At 37.4% G+C, this 26,677-nt stretch overlaps 1 protein-coding gene across 1 annotated transcript in view; it reads left to right on the forward strand.

Moving 5' to 3' along the window:
- Positions 1 to 26,677, forward strand: part of LOC142345928 (uncharacterized) — a 281,705-nt gene that overhangs the window by 75,490 nt on the left and 179,538 nt on the right. The window contains exon 4 of the mRNA XM_075398392.1: positions 6,344 to 6,467. Coding sequence (XP_075254507.1) covers positions 6,344 to 6,467 — 124 coding nt within the window. The remainder of the gene's footprint in view (positions 1 to 6,343; positions 6,468 to 26,677) is intronic.

The raw sequence follows: 26,677 nt of genomic DNA on the forward strand, positions 1-26,677 counted from the left end.
TAATTTATCCACATAAGCCAAGTCTAGAGACCAAATCTAGTTTATGTCATAAGCAATAACTTTCAGTTTTGCTAATCTTTTTCTATTTTTCTTATGCTTTGTGTGGGCATTTTTACCCTCTAGAAACAATTGCTCTTTACTTGGTTTCAATTTTGTGCTTTTTTGTAGATTTTTTATGCTTCCGTATTCTGTGGGGCCTTTCGTATATTTTAGCTCAAGCAATTTTTCTCATTTGTCGAAAGACTCCCAGTCCTTCTCCTCTTGCTGAGTTCTGTCTTCCTTTGAGGTTTCGAAACCAGTTCCGGCGTCTGAGGATTCCTCTGTAAGTAATTGGCTGGTTTCTTTGTGCTTGATTCTTTTTGGCGCAAAAGTTTTCTCTTTCTTTTTTTGTTTGGTAACTCTACGAGTTCTTTTCTGGATCGCAATTTTAGCATTACCGTTTATAACCAAGTCTTCTTTTATGTTTAAAGCCTCTAGAATCTTGAAATAATCTGGATTATTTATTTTTTTTAGCTGGTTGCTGCAAATCATAGAGAAAAGTGGGAACATTTATTCCAGTCGCTGTTCCGGCAACAATGAATTTTTCATTTTCGTCTAAAACATCTTCTTTCGATTCTTTAATGAGGTTAACAATTTTTTCTGTCCTGGTAATTTTTGCTGGCACTAGTATGGTGAGATTTTGAAGAATTTTGTCTGCATGTACTTTTGACAACTCAGTAGGATCAGTTGTTTCCCTTGTATCCAAATTTTCTTGTTTCTCTTAGTCAGTGTTTTCTTTTGCTCGCATACGGTTCAAAAACGAAAATTGGGCACCTGTATTCTGAACTCTGGGATCATTTAGAATTTGTGAAGAATACGGTTGCTCCTTCATAAACTAATTTTTGGGAATCAAAATAAACTCTTCAGCAGTTGACATTGTTTAACTCAAATGGATGAAACAAAATTTAATAATGAGTTGAATCAGTTCAAAACCGGTTTTTGTCAGTAAAAGTGCTCACCGTTCATCCACTGATGACTTTTTCTTGAGAACACCTTTAAATATGTGTCTGTAACTTTCTAAGTCTCTTACTTTCACTCTAACATGTCCCAGTAAAACATTGTGAAGACATTCACACAAAACCTGTATAACATCACTATCACAACTACGCAAATATTTCTTAACTGTTTTGGCTGCAAATGCACCATTTGCTTCTGTATAGATAATTTTTTCTCTTTCATTGTTTAGAGGAGTTGTTTCTGCTTTATCAGATGGAAGATAAAAAACTGTAGGACCTGCCTCAGTAATATTTGAACAGTATCGTAAACAATCAGAAGTTTTTGGATCAAGATCGATAAGCAAATGCCCAAACGGTTCTTTCGTTGTTCATTCTGTACCAGCATCTACCCACACTTTTTTAGGTTGCTGATTCTTTATCATTTTTTTAAACGCATCTGCTGTAGTTGTGACGTTTTTTTTTTATTTTAAGGGTTCGAATTGTAGATATCGTGAGAGGCAGTCCACCGCAACCAAAAATATTTTACTTCTTTGTTCTCTTTCGCAAATTTATCCACATAAGCCAAGTTTAGCGACCAAATCTCGTTTATGTCATAAGCAATAACTTTCAGTTTTGGAAATCTTTTTCTATAATTCTTATGCTTTGTTTGGGCATTTTTACCCTCTAGAAACAATTGCACTTTACTTGGTTTCAATTTTGTGCTTTTTTGTAGATTTTTTTGTGCTGGTTTCTTTGTGCTTGATTCTTTTTGGCGCAAAAGTTTCCTTTTTCTTTTTTTGTTTGTTAACTCTATGAGTTCTTCTCCGGATCGCAATTTTAGCATTACCGTCTAAACAACTTTTTTCGATTCTTGAAAGAGGTTAACAATTTTTTCCGTCCTGGTAAATTTTGCTGTCACTAGGATTGTGAGATTTTTGAAGAATTTTGTCTGCATGTAATTTTGACAACTCAGTAGGATCAGTTGTTTCCCTTGTATCCAAATTTTCTTGGTTCTCTTAGTCAGTGTTTTCATTTGCTCGCATACGATTCAAAAGCGAAAATTGGGCACCTGTATGCTGAACTCTGGGATCATTTAGAATTTGTGAGGAATACGGTTGCTCCTTCATAAACTAATTTTTGGGAATCAAAATAAACTCTTCAGCAGTTGACATTGTTTAACTCAAATGGATGAAACAAAATTTAATAATGAGTTAAATGAGTTCGAAACCGGTTTTTGTAATATTTGAACAGTATCGTAAACAATCAGAAGTTTTTGGATCAAGATCGATAAGCAAAGGCCCAAACGGTTCTTTCGTTGCCAATTGATAGCAGTGTTTTAAAAATTTAACAAGGTTCAACTGCTTGATTACAAAATTTCCATGAGGATTTGCTGCTACTTTGTTTTTCAAAAAAAAAATTCTTCAACAACAGCGTCAACTTGATCAACTGTTACTCCCTCCATCTCGAGACAAAATAAAATTGTTTTAAAAAATGTATGAAAAAAATCACTTTATTTAAAACAATTCATAGCAATTGAACTCAGATAGAAAGTCTTTCATATGAACCATACAGCACTCCCGGAGTCGCTCAGTTTTGTCATAATGAACAATTTTGTGTACTCTTTCTTCCTTCACCAAGTGCTGAATCTCTTTTGGCAGTGAATGATAGTTCTTGTCAATTTCTTCATCAACCGGGTGTTTCGACATCAGTAAGAGTCTCGGAGGACAGACTTTGGGTTGAGTTTTTGACATTCTGCTTTCTCCACTGAAGAAAAGGTTCAATATATTATACTAAATGAGTAAATGAGCGAATTTCATCCTCAGTCAGCAACAGTTTAATTTTTCTCTGTAAAAACTGGTTTCCGGTTTTTATGGTTTCGTGTTTGGAAATTGATAGACTCAGATTCCCGTCCCCCGTAATCAAGGCGCAAATTGTTGAACTCGGTGACAAGGGTGCTTCAACTTTCGTCAATTCCTCTATAATTTGTGAACCAGTTGAAATAGAATATGGCTTTTTCTTTTGCACAATGTTTGTTGAAAAGTTTTTGCCCTTTGAATGACTTTGACAGTTTTGTGTAAGAAAGTTCACAGATATCGAAGGAAACGCGAGTGAATTCAAATCAATAATAGAGCACTCAAGCAAATCTGACAAAAATTTTACTTTTTCCTCCCCCTTAGCGAAGAATATTGCACCCGGATTCCTCAAGCGAACGCTTTGAATTATTTGTGTGAGATAAATACAGGGATAGTTTCCTGTGTCCCACTCAATGCCGTGTAAATTTCTACTCAACCTACTGAACGACTGCTTTTGTTGAGTTGTTAACTCACTATAACTTGTTGGAGGTAAAAATGACACGCAGTCAAGATAGTCCTTGGTGCAAACACCAAGTTCTGTAACAATAAATTTTTCTTTTCTGTGACGAAACCCTTCAACGTCTAACACAACTGTTTTGCTGTTCAGCATTCCAATAAATGAAAAATTGACGGATGAAAATCCTTTATATATAAGCAAAACAATATTCCCGACAAATGTCCGCTAAAACAGTTGCTGCTTTTCCACGGAAGCATGTAAGAGTAAGCAGGTCCTTGGTTGTATCTTTCGTATATAAAACCCCCAGCGTCGTGCAAAACTGCATGTAACCGAAGGACTTTAAAACTTTTAAGTTGATGATCTAAAGACGAGTTGTCAATTCCAATAAGATCACCGTACGGTCTAAGTTTAAGCGCAATATGGTGATCAAAATTTTCTTGTTCGTTAAGGAGCTCACACGCTGATAAAAAGTAATTTAGGCGAATTGAGTTTTGTGGGAATTTTTGCGCTACTGTTAAATAGCTTTGTGAATATTGGGTAAATCTTTGCTCAGATTCCCGTCCCCCGTAATCAAGGCGCAAATTGTTGAACTCGGTGACAAGGGTGCTTCAACTTTCGTCAATTCCTCTCTCATTTGTTAACCAGTTGAAATAGAATATGGCTTTTTCTTTTGCACATTGTTTGTTGAAAAAGTTTTTGCCCTTTGAATGACTTTGACAGTTTTGTGTAAAAAAGTTCACAGATATCGAAGGAAACGCGAGTGAATTCAGATCAATAATAGAGCACTCAAGCAAATCTGACAAAAATTTTTCTTTTTCCTCTCCCTTAGCGTAGAATATTGCACCCGGATTCCTCAAGCGAACGCTTTGAATTATTTGTGTGAGATAAACATAGGGATAGTTTCCTGTGTCCCACTCAATGCCGTGTAAATTTCAACTCAACCTACTGAAAGATTGCTTTTGTTGAGTTGTTAACTTACTATAACTTGTTGGAGGTAAAAATGACACGCAGTCAAGATAGTCCTTGGTGCAAACACCAAGTTCTTTAACAATAAATTTTTCTTTTCTGTGACGAAACCCTTCAACGTCTAACACAACTGTTTTGCTGTTCAGCATTCCAATAAATGAAAAATTGACGGATGAAAAACCTTTATATATAAGCAAAACAATATTCCCGACAAATGTCCGCTAAAACAGTTGCTTCTTTTCCACGGAAGCATATAAGAGTAAGCAGGTCCCTGGTTGTATCTTTCGTATATAAAACCCCCAGCGTCGTGCAAAACTGCATGTAACCGAAGGACTTTAAAACTTTTAAGTTGATGATCTAAAGACGAGTTGTCAATTCCAATAAGATCACCATACGGTCTAATTTTAAGCGCAATATGGTGATCAAAATTTTCTTGTTCGTTAAGGAGCTCACACGCTGATAAAAAGTAATTTAGGCGAATTGAGTTTTGTGGGAATTTTTGCGCTACTGTTAAATAGCTTTGTGAATATTGGGTAAATCTTTGCTAGCAACAGTTGGGTGGTTAAAATGCATTTAACAAAAAATTGGAGTGAACTGATTAGAAAATGAGAAACTCAAAAACTGTTCATAGTTCGAAAATCTTTGATGTAGATTGATATTTCTTTCTTTTTTTTTGGTGCCTTGAATTGGTTATTAACTTCAATGTTTCTAGTTTTACCAGTTTTCGTTTTTTTGATTGAACAAGTGATATTAATTCATAAGAGAAAGCTCATTTGCTTCATAGTTATTACCTTAATTCTCCATTTTATTATCGATTACTTTCTCGAGCCCCGTCTTCAATGTTCCAGATGTACTAGGTTAGTTACATTATAAATTTTATTTAATCAAATTTATTTTTAATTAATCAAAAATTTTATCTTAAACTTGATTTGTCTAAATTCTTGCTGAGACAAGAAAGCACCAATTGTTAATACAAACACCAACCAACTTTCCCGGTTAGAAAGGGGAATACAAAGTTCAACTAAATGAAACAGCTAAGTTTTATTCCACTCTAAGTTAGGGAAATTCTAAGAGGATACCTAAAAAAGGCCATGCCGGTATTTTAACGGGGGGACAGGTCCCCCCCCGTTAAAATACCGGCATTTTCACGACTACTCCTGTGTGAGATACAATGGCTGCCTCGCAAAATTTTGTAAGAGTTTATTTCTTACAATAAACAAAAACTTGCTTTCAATGCAATAACAACTTTCAATGCAATGAGTTGAGCGCTTTTGCACGCTCTATATGATTTCAATTATTCCGAAACTGCTTGTTAAGATTCAATAAATCAAATTTTACAGCATGTTCTTATTTATTGGTTTTATAGTTTTTGCTTTTGCTAAAAAGCCGAAATTGAAGTTTCCAAAAATGTGAAGTAAAATGGTTCAGGTTCAGTTTTGTCTACAACATTTTGGATTTGCTGTTCTAAACAACCAATTTGCGAAATTAATTTTTTTTTTAATTTCCAATGTATTTCTCTTCAACTAATTCTGAGAGAAAATTATAGAACATTTAATTCTTAACTTTTCAAACGAGTTCACACAGTGTGTATTTAAACCAGATGGACGGCTTCCCTGTAAAGCTCAAAAAAGAAAAGTTTAGTCCTGGAGTAAAATTGGAACACAAAAGCTTAGAAAAACTGTTCGGAAAGATTTTGAGAAGATTAATCGCCTGGTGGGAAATGGTTTTGCGGGATCTTAAAAGATGACAACCTCAGTTTACTCGGAAGGTAAATAAACTCGGTGATTCTTTTTGCCAAAATTCCGGAAAACAATTCCGGAAAATCAAAATCAAACATTCAACTATTTCATTTTTATATCTTCATATGGCCACACACGCACACGCACACACACACACACACTAACCCACACACACACACAACAACAACAACACAAACACACACACACACACACACATATATATATATATATATATATAAATATATATATATATATATATATATATATATATATAAATATATATATATATATATATATATTATATATATATATATATATATATATATATATATGTATATGTATATGTTTATTTAGTACATGGATGTGTACGAGACAGAGTGTCATCTCGCTTTACAAACATGGACGGATTGGAAGGTCTTTTTGGCGCCAGATGCACAACTCATGTGTATGGATGCATCTAAAAGTTGCACCTACAAAGGTAAATCCTTCACAAGTTTCATCGGATCCGTTCTATTCATGTTCTGCACGATAACTACTTACAACTTTTGTGTGCTTAAACAGCACGTTATCTTGAGACTACCCGTACCTTACCTCCAGAGCAGATCAGAACTGGAACAGAGTAAATTCAGTGAAACTCTCAAAGCTGGATGAGAGTCTGATCAGGTCACTTTTTACGCTTGACAGAGTAGCTCCAGAGTAGAAGTGTCTGGTTACCCTTCACAGAAGAGCTCCCAGAGCAGCCCTAATCTGTGATATCCTTGACAGAGCTAGACGCAGAGCAGGCCTACTCTGTGACAACTCTTGAAAGAGCAGGCCTACTCTGGGACAACTCTTGACAGAGCTGGCTCAGAGATGTTGGCTTTGCTAGGAGGCAACAGAAAAGCAACATTCTGATCAGACTTTGATGGATTATCAGAACCAAAGGGGTCCATCAGAAAGAAAACGCTGGTCCACATAAGTGGAAAATTTGATTAACATGACTATTTTACCTCAAATTACCTCAAATTACCTCAAATCACCTCAAGGGTTCAAGACCGAGCTTCAAAACCCGGTGAGATTGTTCTTGATCACCCCCCCCCCCAACGTCGTACCGCCGGTAGCCCTTTAAGAAAAAGCAGTCGAGTTCTGCAACAGAAATAGCCACAACGGAAAGGGCACTTCAGAGAAAATTTTTGTCCTAAAAATTTTTGTCCTAAAAATTCCTAGACAAGTCATCATTAAAAATGTGGTCGACAACAAGACGATCAAAAGTCTAGCTATCGAAAAAAAGATTCTTCGATTCGGGAAAGCACTCCCGTATGATATAAATACAGTATCGAATATGGGAAAAATGAATTACAATCTAAGAAAAAATGTTGTGAACGATAGTGTTCGTCTGCCAATCCAGTCTCAAGATAATGCTAGCTCACGAGACGTCATTGATGACCCTGACCCCATCAGTGATGCAAATACTGGTTTGACGCAAAACTTTCAAGACCTGAGTGTAAAAGAGCAATTCCACACAACAACAGGAACCATACTTTTCATCCCCGACACTGTCAATAAACTCTATAAGGTGCAAGTGTTAGAAAACTCGGGGCATGAAACCAAAATTAGATATAGTGTTTGGGGCTCAGAGCACGACCTTTGGTTTAATGCGAAATCAATTTGGGCTTATTCGAAGCACAAACAGAACTTGAAGAATCGCAAAAAAATAACAAATGAAAGAATTTTCAGATAAAATTGACCTACTCCTCGCGTCGTGTGATCAAAACCAGCTTGATGATAATTTCTTAGAGAACGTTGAACAAACAACACTGAACGAGAACAAAAAACTGCCCTGTTTACAGACAATAGTTAGTTCACATGTTCCAACATGTCGTTTCGTTCCGGTCAAGTTTAGAACTAAGTAGTCACAACTGCTGACCAGCATCCTGGATGATTGTGCCACAACACCAGATAACGAACTAAATTGGCAGAAATTGTTTTCTGTTTCGAAGTGCATCTTGCGTGCGAGCAACCGAGGAGTTAAAAAGCACAAACGAAATCATGATCAGCGGCTCTCCGATCGCATCGATCGATGGAATGCGGGTGAATATGCAAACCTCTGGACAGAAGCCATGGCATTGAATCAAGCGAAGAAAAAATCCACAAACGGAATAGAAGAATTAGCAAGCAGAGCTAAAAGTCTATGTTAGCAAGGTCAATTTGGTCGCTCCGCAAAAATTCTATCATCTGAGGGACTTGCGCCTAATAGCAGAGCTACTCTGAAAGCACTAGAAGAGCTACATCCCAAAGAAGCGCCTCCAACTTTGCTCCAACCAGACAATGTTGCTTCGAGTGCGTATCAATTTAGCGATAACATAGTTTTTGAACAATTGAAAACTTTCAGCAAGTACACTGCAGCTGGTCCTTCCAAGATGTATCCAGAGCATCTATTGCACGCAGTAGAGTGTACTGCTCCCGACCACTCTGAATCCGCCCTTAAAGCATTAACAAGGTTTGTAAATACAGGAAGCAGGGGTAAATTCCCTTCATTTGTTTCAAAAGCCCTCTGCAGTGCATCGCTCACCGTTCTATCCAAAAAGAAAGGAGGAGTACGCCCAATAGCTGTCAGTGAAATCCTGAGGCGCCTTATTGCTAAATGTTTAGTGAAAGAAGCAAAATCAGAAGCAGTTGAGTTGTTCGATTCCATTCAGCTAGGGGTTGGGGTCAGCGGAGGTGCGGAAGCAATTATCCACTATGCGAAAATCACCAACGAAAAGATCCTCAACGCTGACTCTAATGAAGGAGTGCTTCAGATTGATTTCCGAAATGCCTTTAATTCGGGTAAGCGTTCACACTTACCGCAAGCAGCATGCGATTTCATAACAGGTATTGCAGCCTTCACATATTTTTGTTACTCTCAGCATGTGCCACTTCTGTATAATAACGCCAGTCTTCAAAGTGAATCGGGTATTCAACAAGGAGATCCCCTGGGTCCACTTCTCTTTTCGCTAACGTCATGGCCTGTTATAGAAAAAATAAGAGACGCGGTTCCAAATCTTACCCAGCACACTTGGTATTTGGACGATGGTTTCGTTGCAGGTTCAGAAGATCAACAAGGAGATCCCCTGGGTCCACTTCTCTTTTAGCTGACGTCATGGCCTGTTATAGAAAAAATAAGAGACGCGGTTCCAAATCTTACCCAGCACACTTGGTATTTGGACGATGGTTTCGTTGCAGGTTCAGAAGATCAAATCCGAACTACGCTCGATATCTTAGCCAATGAAGGTCCGAAAAGGGGTCTGTATTTGAGGAAAGACAAGTGCGAACTCTGGTCAATCGTAGATCTACCCTCAGTTGATCGAGAAGTCACAAGAAAAATGGGCAATGGTTTTGAAGTACTGGGTGCCGCAGTCGGATCACCAGAATTTGTTTCTTCTTGCCTGCAGAAACGTGTTCAGAAGGTTGTGTCGGTCTTGGAAAATTTGCGTTATCTGGATGATCCTCAATGTGCTCTCGGTATACTTCGTTATTGCCTAGGGACACCAAAGTTAGTCTACTCTCTACGCACTAACACGCCGACAAGACATCTGATCGATTTTTTAAAAGTCTTCGATTCCAGCCAACGGGATGCGTTAGATCAAATAATAGGTACTGTCACTTGTGACAATGTGTGGATGCAGTCAACCTTGCCAATAAATATTTCTGGCCTCGGAGTGCGACAATTTCAAGAGCAATACAGAGCCGCATATGTGGGCTTATTGTTAGCATCTGATCACTTGGTTCAGAAAATTACAAACCAGCGCGCGTCAGACAGTAGAGATTTTAAGGAACTCTATGCAAGCCTTGAACCTTTAAACTTGAATTCCTACACACAGAAGAAAATTCAAGAAGCTGTAGATACTGAAAAGTTTTTTGAGCTGCTAAGAAATCAGTCGTCAAACAGAGAGAAAACAAGACTGCAATCCCTCTGTTTGCCTCATTCCGGCGCATGGCTTGCGGCACCTCCATTTCCTGCCTTAGGTCTCCATCTGATTCCCAGTGAATTTCAAATTAGTGTCAAATACAGACGAGGTATTGCAGTTTATGAAGATGAAAAAAAAAATGCCCCTACTGCAGGTCTGGGACCGTTGACATTTTTTGGTGACCACGCCGTCATCTGTCCCGGAAGAGGGGATGCAATTTCTTGGCATGACAGGATTCGTGACCGTTTAGCATCAGCTTGGTCGGCAGCTAACTTGTCCCCAGTCATCGAAAAACGGAACCTTATTGCAGGAAAACGTTCTCGCCCTGGCGACATTTTTCTACCTTCATGGAAATCAGGTCGTCCAGCTGCTCTAGACGTCACCGTAACTTCTCCACTGCAACCAAACGTTATAAATCATGCGGCAGAGAAGTCTGGTTACGCAGTTGAAGCAGCCGAAGAGCGAAAGTATGCACAACACGAAAAAAATCGCTCTGATCAAGGAATTTTGTTTGTTCCTCTCGCTGTTGAGTCATTGGGTGGTCTGTCAGTTACTCTCAAGAAAGCGTTAAATCGCATAGCTCTGTTAGCTGACAGCAGGAATTATCAGTCGCAGGGACATGCTATCGCTTTTGATAGATTGGCTCAGTCAGTTTCCGTTGTGATTGTACGAGGATCGGCTACAATGTTGCTTGCACGAGTCCCGTAACCCCAGTTTTCGCAATATTTTTGGACGAATTCTATTGTGGGCAAACATTGTGATCTCCAAGAAGAGTGGAGTCTTTTGAGAAGTTTCGCTCAATGAGAGGGGACCTGCGTTTTTGTAAATATTGTCTCACGCAATGAGCGGGGAGAACATAAATAATTTTCAAGAATTCAATGAAGACTGAAATGAGAAGAATTCTGAAACTTAAGGAGAACAGGACTGATGTTATAGAGAGTGATTGAGAAGAATGAAGAATTCTTCAACCAAAAACACACTTGCCTGAACCTTTAATGAGCAAAAACTTTTGATTCCGAATCAAAGTTTGATAACAAAGATTTGTATTAATTCACGATTATTAATTTTTATGGAAAGCTGTCTAAGTTCATCCATTGAGTCAGAAACATACACTATAGGTATGCTAATTTTTTTCACAGCGGTTGAGTTTTTTCCTATCGCAATACTTTTGAAATGGTCCTTTCTTTAGATAAATTTATTCCCTCAACATCATTTTTATGAAATGAATATATTATAGAAATATATTTAGTTTTATTCTGTGATCAAGACTGACACCAGAATAGAGCTACTCTGTGATCAACTCTGTCAAGACAGACTCCAGAGTAGACCTACTTTGTTAAGACAAGACCAGAGCTGAGAGGTCTCGTACTCTGGGGGAGCTCTGTTTCAGCTCTGATAGCGCACCTAACGCCGGAATTACCCTGCTCAAGCTCTGATCTACTCTGGAGATTCGGTACGGGTATGTAAAATCAGAGTACCGGCACCTGGGAGGCTTAAATATTAATAACAAACTGGGTTAATTAAACACATCAAAAATTCACAAACTAATAGTTAAGCATTTGAAGCTTACCCAACCCTTTAAAACTAATTTTTTGCTAGATTTGGAGTAGATGTATAACTAATTCAATTTTTGATCAACTATTATGACAAAAGCTATGCTCGAACGGTACATAGACCACAGCTCGACTATCAAAAAATTATTATTGATCCATGAAACACCCATGAGTAGAATTGAACTTCTGGAAAATTTTCCCTCGATTTTAACTAGGGCGTTTATTCATTTAATTTTTATTAAAAAAATCACTCTTGTTTCTTGCTTAAGTCTTAATAAGTTGACGTCTATATATCGTGATTATAATAAAACTTTGCGCTAAAATTGCAACATTGAAGAACCAGTACCGCCTTTCAGGTTAAGGTACCTGACAAAAAAGGATCTCTTATCAGTCTTTAATGGTTGCAGTCGAAGTGAAGCCATTTCGGATCTGTTCTTTCGTGTTTTTGCTCCTTTGCTCCATTTTCAGTCTTTATAAACTAGCTTACCAATAATGTTTGTATTTATAAAATAACTTCTTGTAAGATCTTCGTGCACTCGAATTCGAGTCGATTTCGTTTGGGTATAACTGCCCAGGTTTAGGTCCAGACCCAAATTGAGCTATGATCAGACTATGCAGACTGAAATGACCTCTGATCAGACTTTCCAGACCGAAGTTACCTCTGATCAGATCATCGAGACCAAAATGATCTCTGATCAGACTTTCCAGACCAAAATGTCCTCTGATCAGACTATAGTGCGCTTATGATCAGACCCAAACTCAGACCATTGTCCAGACTATAAACAGACTATGATCAGACCATCTTCAGACCATGGTCCAGACTCAATTTCAGACCATTGCCCAGACCTTAATCAGACTATGATCAGACTCATGTGCGCTCAAAATAGTCTGATCAGAGAAAGGTTTTGATTATGAACAAATCTCTTAATTTTGCTATAATATATTCATTTCATAAACACTGGTGTTTGGTGTATTAAAATCATCTAAGGAAAAGCCAATTCTGAAAATATTGCTAATGAAAACGAAACTTAACTGTTGAGAAAAAAATTTTATTTACCATACCCCTTAGTTCATATTTCTGACTCAATGGATGAACTTAGACAGTTTTCCACAAGAAACCTCGTGGTCTTCAGTTAATCAAATTTTCCTCTTGAGGGGACCAGCATTTGCTATCAGCTGGACTCCTTGTTTCTAATCAGAGTCATCGGACTTTAGATGAGTCTCTGATCGGAACGCTGCTTTATTGTTTCCTCTTGGCAGAGCCAACATCCCTCAATAAAAAAAAACAAAAAAATTTGAAAAAAAATGCACTCGAAATCAGACCTTCCAGACCGAATTGACCTCTGATCAGACCGAACACAGACCATGGTCCAGACTGTAAAGACTGTGATCAGACCGTCCAGACCGAATTGACCTCTGATCAGACCGAACCCAGACCATGGTCCAGACTATTGTGCGCTCGAACCGCTTTCCAGACCCTGTAATGTCGGTCTGGGAACACAGGGGTGTGCGCTCCATTGGGTCTGATCATAGCTCAATTTGGGTCTGGACCAAAACCTGGGTGGAATTGGGTAAATTGTACCGACACCTTAATTTCTGATGACACATTATTACAATGACTCCCGGGGCGAGGTGGTAGAAATATGACTCGACAAAACGTCGTCTGGGGGGGGGGGGGTGTCATTCCGGGTCGTTAAATACACGGACCCGGAAGAAGTTAATGACCCGGTAAGTCGAATCATATATCTGGTATTTCGGAAAAATGACCCGGTCTTTCTATTCATAAATCTTGTATTTCAGAACAATGACCCGGTCTTTCTGTTCATAAATCTGGTATTTCGGAACAATGACCCGGTCTGTCGAGTCATAATCTTAGCGTTTAGAATCATAAATCAACGTAATTCGATTCATGCGGCCCGTACTTCGAATCATAAATCCACATAATTCGAGTCATGCATCTTGTATTTCGAATCATAAATCTGGTATTTCGGAACAATGACCCGGTCTTTCGATTCATAAATCTGGTATTTCGGAACAATGACCCGGTCTGTCGAGTCATAATCTTAGCGTTTCGAATCATAAATCAACGTAATTCGATTCATGCGGCCCGTACTTCGAATCATAAATAAACTGTCGGAAAAAATTTACAGTTGAACTAACGAACAACTTTTTGAGATTTTCCAGAATGTTTTGGGTGTGTTTCCCTCCTCCTTCTCTCAACCGGGCTGGGGACCGGCTACGGCGGAGTTACAAACAAACAACTATAGGAGAATTGAGCAGAGCACTAGAAAAAAAAACTAGGCTCGAAAAGCTCTCTCCAAAACAGAAACACTAAACAGACAACGTAAAATAATAATAAAAATATAATAATGTCATAAACATAATAATAAATATAATATAGATTAAAACCAGAATTAAACAAGGAGGCTCGTTAATGTGCATCTATTTTTAAAAATTATTTAAAATTACTTATTAGAAATAATCGCAAATTTCCGTATGAAAACCCATTTTTTTTCCTAGGCAAGCTATACCAAAAAATTTTTTCGCTTTAGACTCTAGGTACTCAAGGGACACTCCATGCCGAGTTTGGTTTGATTTGGACAACTCCTTGACCCCATGAAAAAGACCTATTTTTAAAATTCGTTATTCGCGAAATTCGCAAATTTCCGTATGAAAAACTAATTTTTTTCCTAGACAAGCTATAGCAAAAAATCATTTCGCTTTAGACTCTAGGTACTCGTAGAAGACTCCATGCCGAGTTTGGTTCACTTTGGACAACTCTAAGACCTAATCAAAAAGACCTATTTTTAAAAATTATTTAAAATTACTTATTAGAAATTTTCGCAAATTTCCGTATGAAAACCCAACTTTTTTCCTAGGCAAGCTTTACCAAAAAAATTTTTCGCTTTAGACTCTAGGTACTCATGGGACACTCCATGCCGAGTTTGGTTTGATTTGGACAACTCCTTGACCCCATGAAAAAGACCTATTTTTAAAATTCGTTATTCGCGAAATTTGCAAAGTTCCGTATGAAAAACTAATTTTTTTTCCTAGACAAGCTATAGCAAAAAATCTTTTCGCTTTAGACTCTAGGTACTCGTAGAAGACTCCATGCCGAGTTTGGTTCACTTTGGACAACTCTAAGACCTAATCAAAAAGACCTATTTGTGAAAATTATTCAAAATTACTTATTAGAAATAATCGCAAATTTCTGTATGAAAACCCAACTTTTTTCCTAGGCAAGCTATACCAAAAACTATTTTTGCTTTAGACTCTAGGTACTCATGGGACACTCCATGCCGAGTTTGGTTTGATTTGGACAACTCCTTGACCCCATGAAAAAGACCTATTTTTAAAACTCGTTACTCGCGAAATTCGCTAATTTCCGTATGAAAAACTAACTTTTTGCCTGGACAAGCTATAGCAAAAAATCCTTTCGCTTTAGACTCTAGGTACTCATAGGAGACTCCATGCCGAGTTTGGTTCACTTTGGACAACTCTAAGACCTAATCAAAAAGAGCTATTTTTAAAAATTATTTAAAATTACTTATTAGAATTAATCGCAAATTTCCGTATGAGAACCCAACTTTTTTCCTGGGCAAGCTATACCAAAAAATTTTTTCGCCTAAGACTATAGGTACTCATGGGACACTCCATGCCGAGTTTGGTTTGATTTGGACAACTCCTTGACCCCATGAAAAAGACCTATTTTTAAAATTCGTTATTCGCGAAATTCGCAAATTTCCTTATGAAAAACTAACTTTTTGCCTGGACAAGCTATAGCAAAAAATCCTTTCGCTTTAGACTCTAGGTATTCATAGGAGACTCCATGCCGAGTTTGGTTCACTTTGGACAACTCTAAGACCTAATCAAAAAGACCTATTTTTGAAAATTATTTAAAATTACTTATTAGAAATAATCGCAAATTTCCGTATGAAAACCCAACTTTTTCCTAGGCAAGATATACCAAAAACTATTTTTGCTTTAGACTCTAGGTACTCATGGGACACTCCATGCCGAGTTTGGTTTGATTTGGACAACTCCTTGACCCCATGAAAAAGACCTATTTTTAAAACTCGTTACTCGCGAAATTCGCTAATTTCCGTATGAAAAACTAACTTTTTTCCTGGGTAGTTTATACCAAAAAATCTTTTCGCTTTAGACTCTAGGTACTCATGGGACACTCCATGCCGAGTTTGGTCCAATTTGAAGAAGTTTTTGACCATACGGAAAAGACCTATTTTTAAAAATACTTTTTCGAAATAATCGCAACTTTTCATTCGAAAATGTAACTTTTTCCAGGGGCAAGCAAAAGAAAAATTCTTTTTGTATTAGACTCCAGCTGGAGTCTAATATAAAAAAAATTTTTTTGCTTGCCCCTGGAAAAAGTTACATTTTCGAACGAAAAGTTGCGATTATTTCGAATAAGTATTTTTAAAAATAGGTCTTTTCCGTATGGTTAAAACTTCTTCAAATTGGACCAAAGTCGGCATGGAGTGTCCCATGAGCACCTAGAGTCTGGAGCAAAAAATTTTTTGCTATAAATTGTCTAGGAAAAAAGTTAACCTTTTATACGGAAATTTCCAATTATTTCGAATAACTTGCAATTATTGAATTTTAAAAATAGGTCTTTTTCATTGTGTCAAAGAGTTGTTCAAATCGGATCAAACTTGGCACAGAGTATTTCCATGATACCTAGGTACCATTGAAACACTCTGTGCCAAGTTTGATCCCAATTGAACAAAGTTTTGGTCCGATGAAACAAAACTTTTTTTAAAATTCGCTAATGGTGAAATTAGCAAATTTCCGTATGAAAAGCTAACTTTTTTTCCGAGGCAAGCTATAGAAAAAAATCTTTTTTGTGTTACATTCTAACTGCACTGCTGGTACTCCTACCGATTTCGATTTGATTTGAACAATTCTTTGACCCGATGAAAAAGAACTTTTTAAAATTCCTTTTTCGCGAAATTTAAAAACTTCCATATGAAATACTAACTTTTTTACTAGGCAACCTATAGCAATTCATTTTCTCCTAAACTCTACCTACACAGTGGATACCCCATATCAAGATTGGTTCAATTTGGACAACTTCTTGATCCAATCAAAAGTAACTGGAGTTAATATTCTTTCAGCCTAAAATTCTAGAGTTAATAACTAGAGTTAATATTCCTTCAGCCTATATTTCGCATCAGCCTAAAAGTTTTATTGGATAATACTGACACTCATATTAACCACACTCACTAAATGCATGAAAAACAAAAAAGAAGACAAGCTTTCAATTTGTTTCTTTATCATAAACATAAAACATCAAAGAAGTTTTTAATTGCGCATTAATTGAGAGAAATTAGTTCCTTTATCACAAACATAAAACAGAGTAAAAACTTAGCACATTTTTTTAAAAAAATGTTCGAAAAAAGCACAGCCTGAGAAAGTTTGTCATCATGAGCAGAGGGTTGAAAATTAGCACAATTCTTTTAAAATGTTTGAAATACGCAGAGCCTAAGAAAGTTTGTTATCATGAGCAAACAATTAAAATTTAGCACTGTAGATCTGATTGGAATAGTAGTCAGTGTTCGCTATCAGAGGAACCGTAGTAGTCCCCAAGTACCGAAATCAGAGGATATAAAGCTTGCTCTTGCTCGTCGCTCATTTCAACTTCAGTAACCCATGCCATAAAGGACTCAAATTCTGGTGTATTTGGGGTCAAAGATAATGTATGCTCAACTCCGTCATTCAAAAGGATCATTTGAACCATTTGTATTGGCTGCCACGTTGTCAAAACTGCGGTCTCGAAAATTACCACAAATCTGAGTACTACAAAAGATCCCATCACTAATGTCCCCGGTACGCTGATCAGTAGCTGGGAACTGATTTCGAGAAACTAAAAACCTTCGTGACCATTAGAAAAAAGTAAAACTTATGAGCAATGTCAAAACATTAGCCGGAAGGTAACACACCCTCCTGTCTATGTCAAGGTATAAACGAAAAACGCCTGAAGCAAAATAGAAAATTATGGAATGAAAGTAATACTTTTGCGGCAGAAGGCAACACACCCTCCGACCCTCCTCGAAAAATTAGTAAAACACAAGCTTGTCCTCAATTTATAATATGTATATTTTGTTAGCCAGTTGGAAAAGCAAAAAAGCAAGTTCAATTCAGCATCAAAAAAGCAGGGGTATCAAATATTTAATCCAATTAAGTAGAAAACAAACTACATTTGAACAATTCAATAATCTAAAAGAACCAGCTTGAACAATTTACTAGAGAAAACAAAAAACTATCGTGCTATTTAAAAGCTTAAGATCTTGCCCGGCTCAAAAAAGTCCATTCATCTCTATATGATTGCTTTGGTTTGACGACACCGAAACAGTTGTTGTGAAACTTTCATCTTGTGTTAAATCGATTATCTCCACAGGTCGAAGACGTTCCAGTTCTTCTACTCTTTTCGTAAGGAGAGCAACCCTTTCCTTCAAAGCAAAGATCTCACTCCTGAGCAAGTCAACTTCATTTGATTCGACATTACCAGCTATGTCAGCAGGTTGTATTCGATAAATCAAACGGTTGTTCACAAAACTCAAAATTGTTTGCCTCATTACGTCTGGAAGGATGCAAATTTTTAGAACAAGCAAAAGAAAAATAATGTAGAGAGATTGGAATTTGCCTGCGTTCTGCAAGATGACTTTGTTTTCAACTAAGTTTGGCAAATTGATTGTTTTCAATATATACAATGACAATAACAGATATCATACGTTAATGAATCAAGCAGCGAAGCTATAATCAAAATTAAAACTGAAAGCTAAAAATTAATCATGCTCGAAGTTACTGAGTAGTGGAACAAGATACAAATTGTCCTCAATTTGTACAGGAAAAAATTTTATTTCCAATGCATCTACTGCAACATGAATTGTGCTTTTCTTGTCTTCAACGACGTATGCAAAATTAGGAACCGGACCTTCTGGTTGTTGAACAAGTTCAAATGTTGAAACAATTGTTTGTACACGAAGCACACAAAATTTACCATCCAGCTCATAGAAGAAAAAAATTTTCCCAATAGCCATTGTTGACGCGTCTACACATGCAAAAATATCTGCACCTGATTCCCGCCCGTACGCTAAAGAGCCAAAATAAAAATTCTTCCTGAATCGACAGAACACTCGAGCTGACTGATTGTTGAACCTGAATTCTCTTAATTCTTCTGATTCTACGAGGCCAAATTCTTCGTTCACATCCGTCGGATTGTCAGAAAACCTTAGAAACTGCGCCAAATCATCTTCACTATAATCTATCTCAGAAACCACTTTGCCTCTGATGAACCTCTCTACCATTAGTTTACAGTGGTTTGTTGTTCCAGTTATCGGAGCAATCAGAAGATGAAGAGAGGACCGATTCAAACATTGATGCTGAAGTTACGAAGAGAGGACCAATCTCAACAGCTTGCCAAGCAAGATGTCTCAATAGATGGAAATTGATCGGCTCGAACTTCTTGGGATTTTTTTCAGCCATGCTGACGCAAAACTCGTCTAACAAAAGTCTGCAAAATTTAGAGTTTCGATTGTCATCATACAAACTGCGCAAAGAAAAAACTAGTTTAAAAGATCCGTTTTATCGGACCTCCGGTCTTCTCCAAACAAAAAAATGGGTAAGACGATGGGCGCCAGATATAGCAAATGAACTTTTAGCTCGCTGGCTTTCATATTTGCGAGATGATCGAAAGATCGCACTGATCGTTTTATTTCTCTTGGAGTTTGAATACCCGAAAGTATTTTATTCAATTTTCTTTTACTGTCTGCTTTCATGGGGTCGTAAAAATACGTTAGGAGGTCTCTCGATACGCCAAGAAAAAATTGATGCATTGTATCAACCGGCGATGAGAGCGGCTGATTAGCGATAACAGAAAAAATTTTGCTCCTGCCCTTTACTCCTTGAGTGAATTTTTCAAAATCACTCTTTTTACCGTTGAGGGTTTTGAGTTTTTGTTGAGATCCCTCATCCAGGTTCTTCAAGTTCTCCAGATAACTTTCAGGAGACCGCATATTTTTATGAACATCAAAGTCTTGTGGATAGTGATGCGCTCCATCTATGTGGAAGCCACGCTGAGTGCAGAGAGAGCAGCCATAATATCCGTTGCATTGTTTGAAATTCAATATTTTTGCTTTGCCAATTAAATCTGCTACAAAAAAGATTGGCTCGAACTTAACCTTAACTCGATCACCATCCAGTGTTACCTCCTCATGCGTAGATATCTGTCGCTCGAAATGATCAAAAATGTCGTCAAAATTCGGTGTCCCGTTTCCAACAAAAAGAGATCCTAAAGTTATGTTTCGAAACATCTGTCGTTTCTTCGGAGGTAGATCGGCAATCGCTCTCAGGAGCGGCCAGGCTGTTTTAGGAGGAGATTTTGAGACCAGGGCTCCGTCCAAGTTCAAAATTAACCTAATTGTCACTTGCCGTTCAATAACTTCCAGTTTAGGCATAATTATATCGTTTGTTGTTTTTCTCAACTCTGCGTATCTCAACATGACGTTGATCGAATTTTGAACAATTTTCAGGAGAAGCGGATTAAAATTGAGATAAATTTGTTCACCGTTCGACAAAAGTTCTTTTCTACATTGATACTGAGCGGCAAATTCACCCAACTTCTTTTTTATTGTCCATGGTGCTAAACTTTCACCATTGAAAACAATTTGATCGCGTTTTAGAAGTTCGTACATCATTTGGTCAGAACAATTATGCTTTATTACTAACGACATGATGGACAAAGCCAGATTTGACACAGAGACTGGTCTGCAGTCACTCACAAAATCACATAGAGAAGATTGATTGAATGAGGCAAGTTCCCTTACAGCTTCGGTGTCAGACTCTGAACTTTCATCGCTTTGATGCTCGGGGAAAAATTGAAATTGAGCGTTGTTCAATGACTCGTCAGTTGTTCCATTACTGCTGCACATTTCGTCGTCAATAGAATCTGATGTGATGTTTTCAGGAACCGCAGTATTGTTTGGGGAAATTTCTATAGGAAAAGAGGGCGCCTCATTTAATGAGGACAGGCTAAAATTCGATGAATCTTCGTAATAAGCAAAGAAAGAATCAAACTCTGTTGCGTGTTGTGCAAATCGAATTTCTGCTTTTGGTAGACGTTTCCGTTTTACAGTTCTCACTACAGTTTGTGAAGTTGATTGCATTAAATTTGCACTCCTTCCATGCTCTTCTGTATGACTGCAAAGACAATCGACATTCTCTTCTCCAAAAGCGTCTTCGTTGTAGAAGGTTGTCAGCTCTTCATTGGGTTCTATTTGCCTCAGCGCTCGCAACCTAACACATTGTCGTCCACGATAACCACCTTTCATGTAGTAGTCGCAATTAGCTTTACAGGAATGATTAGCCCACCTAGCCACTCCAACCACGAGTTTTCCTCCTTCCATAACTGACCAGTCTTTATACGAATTTCCTTTTGGCAAGTTAGCTAACAATCCAACGGCTACCTCAATTTCACCAGGCTTGATGGCGCTCATCGACCGATTCACCAAGCAAAATCCTCCGTATTTTTCTGGTTCAATACTCAGTCCGAAATCCATAGCAGCTTTGTATGATTCGCTCATATCCATAAACAGTTTTTTCAGCTTTCGGTCATTGCGCAGTTTCAATTCAAAATCATCCTTACTCCATAGCACAGTCAAAAGTTTTGGTGAATTCGGGAAATCTTTCAACAATTTTTCAGACAGTTGTCCTTCAATTTGCGCTAGGATTTCGCACTCACTCATTGCTAACTGGAACCTAAACTTTTGGTGAAGCGCAAAACCAGTAAAAAAAACTCTCATTGGTACAAGAGGGGAACAGATATTCGTAGCACTGCACAAACTTTACCAAAGCACATCGCTATTAACTCTTCACCTAGAAAAATTCAATTACTTTCTCTAGAAGGAAACATCCTCAGAGCAACTCAAATTTTTCAAAATAACACTGTCTCTTTGCACAAACCTGCGATATTTCTCCTTAGTACCAGAAGGCAACACGCCCTCGTAGCAAAGGACTAAATCACAATAAATCACGCGACTTTAAATCTTCGCCTAATAGTTTTTCGTTTATTTCTGCGAGGCAACACGCCCTCACAGCCTTCTCACTATTCTAAACAAGACTTATGCTCCCTTTAAGCGGTCACATTTAAATTCTCTCTTTAGTACCAGAGAGCAACACACCCTCATGGCACTCAAACACAACAAACTCTGACTGTTAGCGCAAAACCAGTAAAAAATCGCATTGGTGCAAGAGGCAAACAGATACTCGTAGCACTGCACAAATTTTACAAAAGCACCTTGCTATTAGTTCTTCAGATAGAAGTTTTCATTTACTTTCTCTAGAAGTCAACATCCTCATAGCATCCCGAATTTTTCAATATTACACACTGTCTCTATGCACAAACCTGCGACATTTCTCCTTAGTACCAGAAGTCAACACGCCCTCGTAGCACAGGAAAAAAAGCACACTAAATCACCCACCTTTAAATCTTCACCTAACAGTTTCTCGTTTATTTCTGCTCAAGGCAACACGCCCTCATAGCCTTCTCGCTATTTTAAACAAAACCTATGCTGCTTGTAAGCGGTCACCTTTAAATTATCTCGTTAGTACCAGAGAGCAACACACCCTCGGAGCACTGCGCAAACTCCACGTAAAAAATATTGCTATTATATCTGCACATAGACCTTTTTCATTGATTTGTTCTTGATGGCAACACAACCGAATATCAATTTCACATTTCTTAGCAACATAACTGTCAGAGCAAAGCAGTAACATATCTCATTGGTATCAGGGAGAATTACTCCTTCATAACAGTGCACTAATTTTACAAAAAATCACATTGCATGAGGAAAAAGTTGTTTCAAAACTTTAATTTTGAGCGTTATCAAACATTGTGTTCAGTTCGATTCAAAAGTATCGATTAAATTTAGCGGCACAAGAGATGCAGTGGCTATTTAAGATGAACTGATTTTTCAAACTATTGTTTAACAGTCAATTAACAATCGCTAGAAAACAAAAACGGTTGTAATCAATACTAGCATAGCTTTAATAAGAAGGGGGTTAAAAAAGAATTCTCTATAAAATTCTAAAACTATTTAGAATCATTGCTGCTTGACATGAGCACCTGTTTGTTTTTTTCTGTTTGCTAACTCAGTAGTATGGCACATTTTCAATTGATAGGTTCTCCGCTGTTGTCTATTTCAATTTCAGTGCTGTTATCTCTCTCTTCATGAACCAGTTGTGATCGATAGCTTTTCACTTCTCTTCCCGCTTGATTGGCTGCATTCTTTGCCAGTTTGAATGCCAATCGGGGAGTAAGCGGATACTTACCGTTGATAACTTCTAAAGCATTTTAAAGAATGTCGACAACTCTATCCCTTTATCAGCACAGCGCCTATTTAAACAATTACTATATTTGCTCTAATCTAAGACTTTGAAGAACCTTACAAAAGATAAACATGACAAAGTTGGTTAGTTTATGAAACGTTTGTTATCCTAAGCAGAACAATAAACATTTATCTTTTCCTCCGGTAGTGGCAGGAGAATTTTAGAGCATATGTTGATTGTCACTCATCTTTCTTCCCATTATCTAATTCATCAAGAAGTATATTTAAAAAACAAACGTTATATTTAAAAAACAAAACCCATTAACAAAACCCTAATGTTGGTTACAATTGTTGCTCTTAAAAAATCTAACCAAAAAACAGCTTAACATCAGAGCCCTCTGCCTCTTTTCTAGTTGAATGCTCAGCGCCAATCATCTTTTCAACGAGTCCATTTTGTCCAAAAATTTCCTTGCGAAGGGCTCGTCCTAGCCTGCTAGGAATTCATTGGCTTCAATTTGCATCAAATCAACATCTCCTTTCATAACACTGACAACGGGGAACGTTTCAAGAAGATGCGGATTTTGATCGACACTCTCAAACCCAAACTTTTGGATTCTCACGCACTCCTCTAACTCCTCCAGCTAAACAAAACGCTTTTAAACGTTAGCATCATTTTGATATGAAATTCAGAGCGCTAGAAAACAACCAATAAAATAGTCTTTTTTAATGAATTTACAGAACGTCTTTAGTGTTATAAATACGTAATGTCTAAAAAAGACGTAGAGTCAAAAAAGAAGCAAAATTGTAGAATTTTGTAACCAAAATATTTCAATACAATTTTCAACAGAAACCTAGCTGCAGAAGTTGAAACATGAAAATATTTGTGCAGTTTTGCCGGCCTTTTTCTCTTATTCAATTTTTCGAGCAACGAAGCAGCAACTGCCTTAGATTTTTATTTTGTCTAGACATTAATTTCAAAAAACTGCAAACAGATACTACCGAATCATTGAACTCGTTCACCAGCTTCCTCTTGCGGCGATCTGATTGCTTCTTAATTTTATGGAAACTGGATTCGGCTCGCGCCATCCTTGATTGATGTTCCGACAAAAAAAAGTTGAAACTGCTCACATGACGAACTTTTATTTTTGGCGCTCTCTATTTCGGCAGTCTTCGTTGCGTTATAGTTAACTATCAGAGATGTTGACCCCGCAGCCTGGGACACATGCTGCGTAAGAGGGGAATGAAGAGGAGTTTCGCAATCTTCTGAATTGACCTCCTCATCTCTGTTGTCACGAAGAAGTGTCTCCGGAACAAAGCTTGGAGGTTCTCCTTTTTTCAATTGAGCCAAAACAACGAGTTTATGACGTGATATTTCAGTTCGTTAACCTTTTCCGAGATAGATGCATTCTGGTTGAGGCTCATTGTGAATCATTGGATATGCTTGACCTAGCATCAGACTTAATTTATGTTTCCAGGAAGTCCCCTTTGGCCAGCTCGATGAATTCAGGGCAGTTGAGAACGCATTTTTGCCATAATAAAACAAAAATCTGCTGTCTCGCATTTGACTAAGGGCTGTTTGCTGCAACTCAACTTCACTGTCAGTGCTGAAGTTTGTGGGCTTCACTATCTTCCTGCCCTTACTAGACGTTCGAGTTGCCATTTTTCAATCACTGAAGAGCAGAGTTTATTTTACAAAAACTTTTCATTTCACTCGCAGCAGTTTTCAAGAATTACGCTCAAGTTGTAGCAACAGAAGCGAGAAATAGATTGACATCAACGCAAAGTGCTAGAAGGCAACACACCCAAATAGCACCATCAAAAAAATTCCGATCAACCCTCGAATTAATTCTAACAAGAAATCGAAAATTTATATCAGTCGGAAGGCAACACGCCCTCCTAACCATTTTAGAATTTAGAAACATAGCTTTACACTTACCCGAGCCAAAAAGATATTTATATAGAAAAGCACTTAATATTATAAAAATAACGATTTCGTTTGGAAGGCAAATCACATATTTAGCATTGTTAGGATTTTAAATAAAGCTTTGGAATTCAATAAGGACTTTGGGCTCTTGCTAAGCTTTTGCATTCCCTATTATGTGCCTCACTCTCTTCTAATAAATCGGAAGGCAACACGCCCTCCTAACCATTTCGGAATTTAGAAACTTAGCTTTACACTTACCCAAGCCAAAAATATTTTTATGAAGAAAAGCACTTAATATTATAAAATTTACGAATTCTTTTGGAAGGCAAATCACATATTTAGCATTGTTATCATTTCTTTAAATTATAACTTTAGAATTCAGTAAAGGCTTTGGGCTCTTGCTAAAATTTTGTTTTCCCTATTATGTGTCTCACTCTTCTTTTATAAAAAAAATTGCTGATGCTCAAACCTACGGCAAAAAAGACAAGAAATTTAAATCTCTTCTTATTCTCTTAATAAATCTGCAAAGAAAAACTGGACACTCGAAAATAATTTAATTCTCTACAAACAACACATCTTATAGAATAAAATCAGTAGAACTAACAAAATCTAGCGAGAAATTATCAAGCAAAACAAGACTCAAAAAAGCCTTGGGCGAACCTTTCTTTTGCAAAACTAACTATATCTGACTGGAAAATTTAAGTAAACTTTTAAGAATGCAAACTTTAAGACAAAGAATTCGACAATTGAACAAATAGCAGAACAAACTATTCTGATTGAATTGACTCATGCTTTTTCTTACGTTGAGCTTTTCTCATTTCCTTCGCTCCAGCACTGTATTTCCCTGTTCCTGCCAATCGGTCTTTGACGTTTAGTCCCGCCTTATTTGCAGCTGCTCTAGCCTTTTTCGTAGCCAAGGGGTGTTTTTTCTGGGAAATTTTCTTTGAACTCATCCTAAAGCAAAAAGGGACATAAATACGGTTGAGCACCAAAAATAAGAATCTTTACTTTTTTGCGAAAACTTAATCTCAAAAAAGCCCTCAAAATTTTTTCTTAAAAACAAGAATTTCGATTAAACCTTTTACTTTTATTTGGCATATGGCTAAAATTAAAGTGACTAAAAATTACTAAAGAACTTCAGAACGAGTTCGAAGTCTGCTGCGGCTCGTCCCGATTGCATTGTGCGTTGAGGAGAAATCATGTCAGTTGACAACACTTTTCTCCAAAAATCCACCTTCTCAAATGCAAACCATAGTGGGCAGGATTATGTCCTTTATATATATGATCTAAATTCCTGTTATCAAGACCATATTGCACTTCTGGTGTCTCTTCAATCTCCTGGAAATTTTCGACATTGTCCTCAAGAATTGTATCCTCGGACAGGGCGAGTCTTTCTGGTTCCAAATCCTTAATTGTCTTGCTCACCTATTAATTAAAAAAGTCTTGAGAAATGACGAAAACGTGTTGGTAAGAGCATTGAAAAACTCAACACAAAGAACCTTTAGTACTGATCCAAATCAGTGACAAAAATGTTAGCGTTTTACTGGAAAAAACTTCCCTCAAAAAATAAACACGAGAAATTTGCAAAATTTTCAAGTAAAAAACTCCGGCGTAGTTGCGGAGTTATAAAATGTCGCTAGTAATATCCTGAACAAGGGTTAAACTTACAATACTGGAGATCTTTTGCTTCATTTCCATAATTTTTGATGCATACTCGTTGCCCATGTCCTCTAGAACCAATCCCATTTGACGCACTTTTTCCTCATTCTGAAGAAGAGCCTCTGAAAGCTTTTGGTGGTCTTCACAACACTAAATCAAACCACATTTTTTAAGCCATAGGTATATTAAATGTTTCTTGATCCTAAAATTTTTGGTAACTCGCAAGAAAGTGTGTTATGTTTGTGTATATCGAAAGCGAAACGACAACAGTCATTTCAACT

This window comes from Convolutriloba macropyga, chromosome 9 (genome assembly GCF_964194025.1).
Source record: "Convolutriloba macropyga chromosome 9, txConMacr16.3, whole genome shotgun sequence".
NCBI classification, from domain to species: Eukaryota; Metazoa; Xenacoelomorpha; order Acoela; family Convolutidae; genus Convolutriloba; species Convolutriloba macropyga.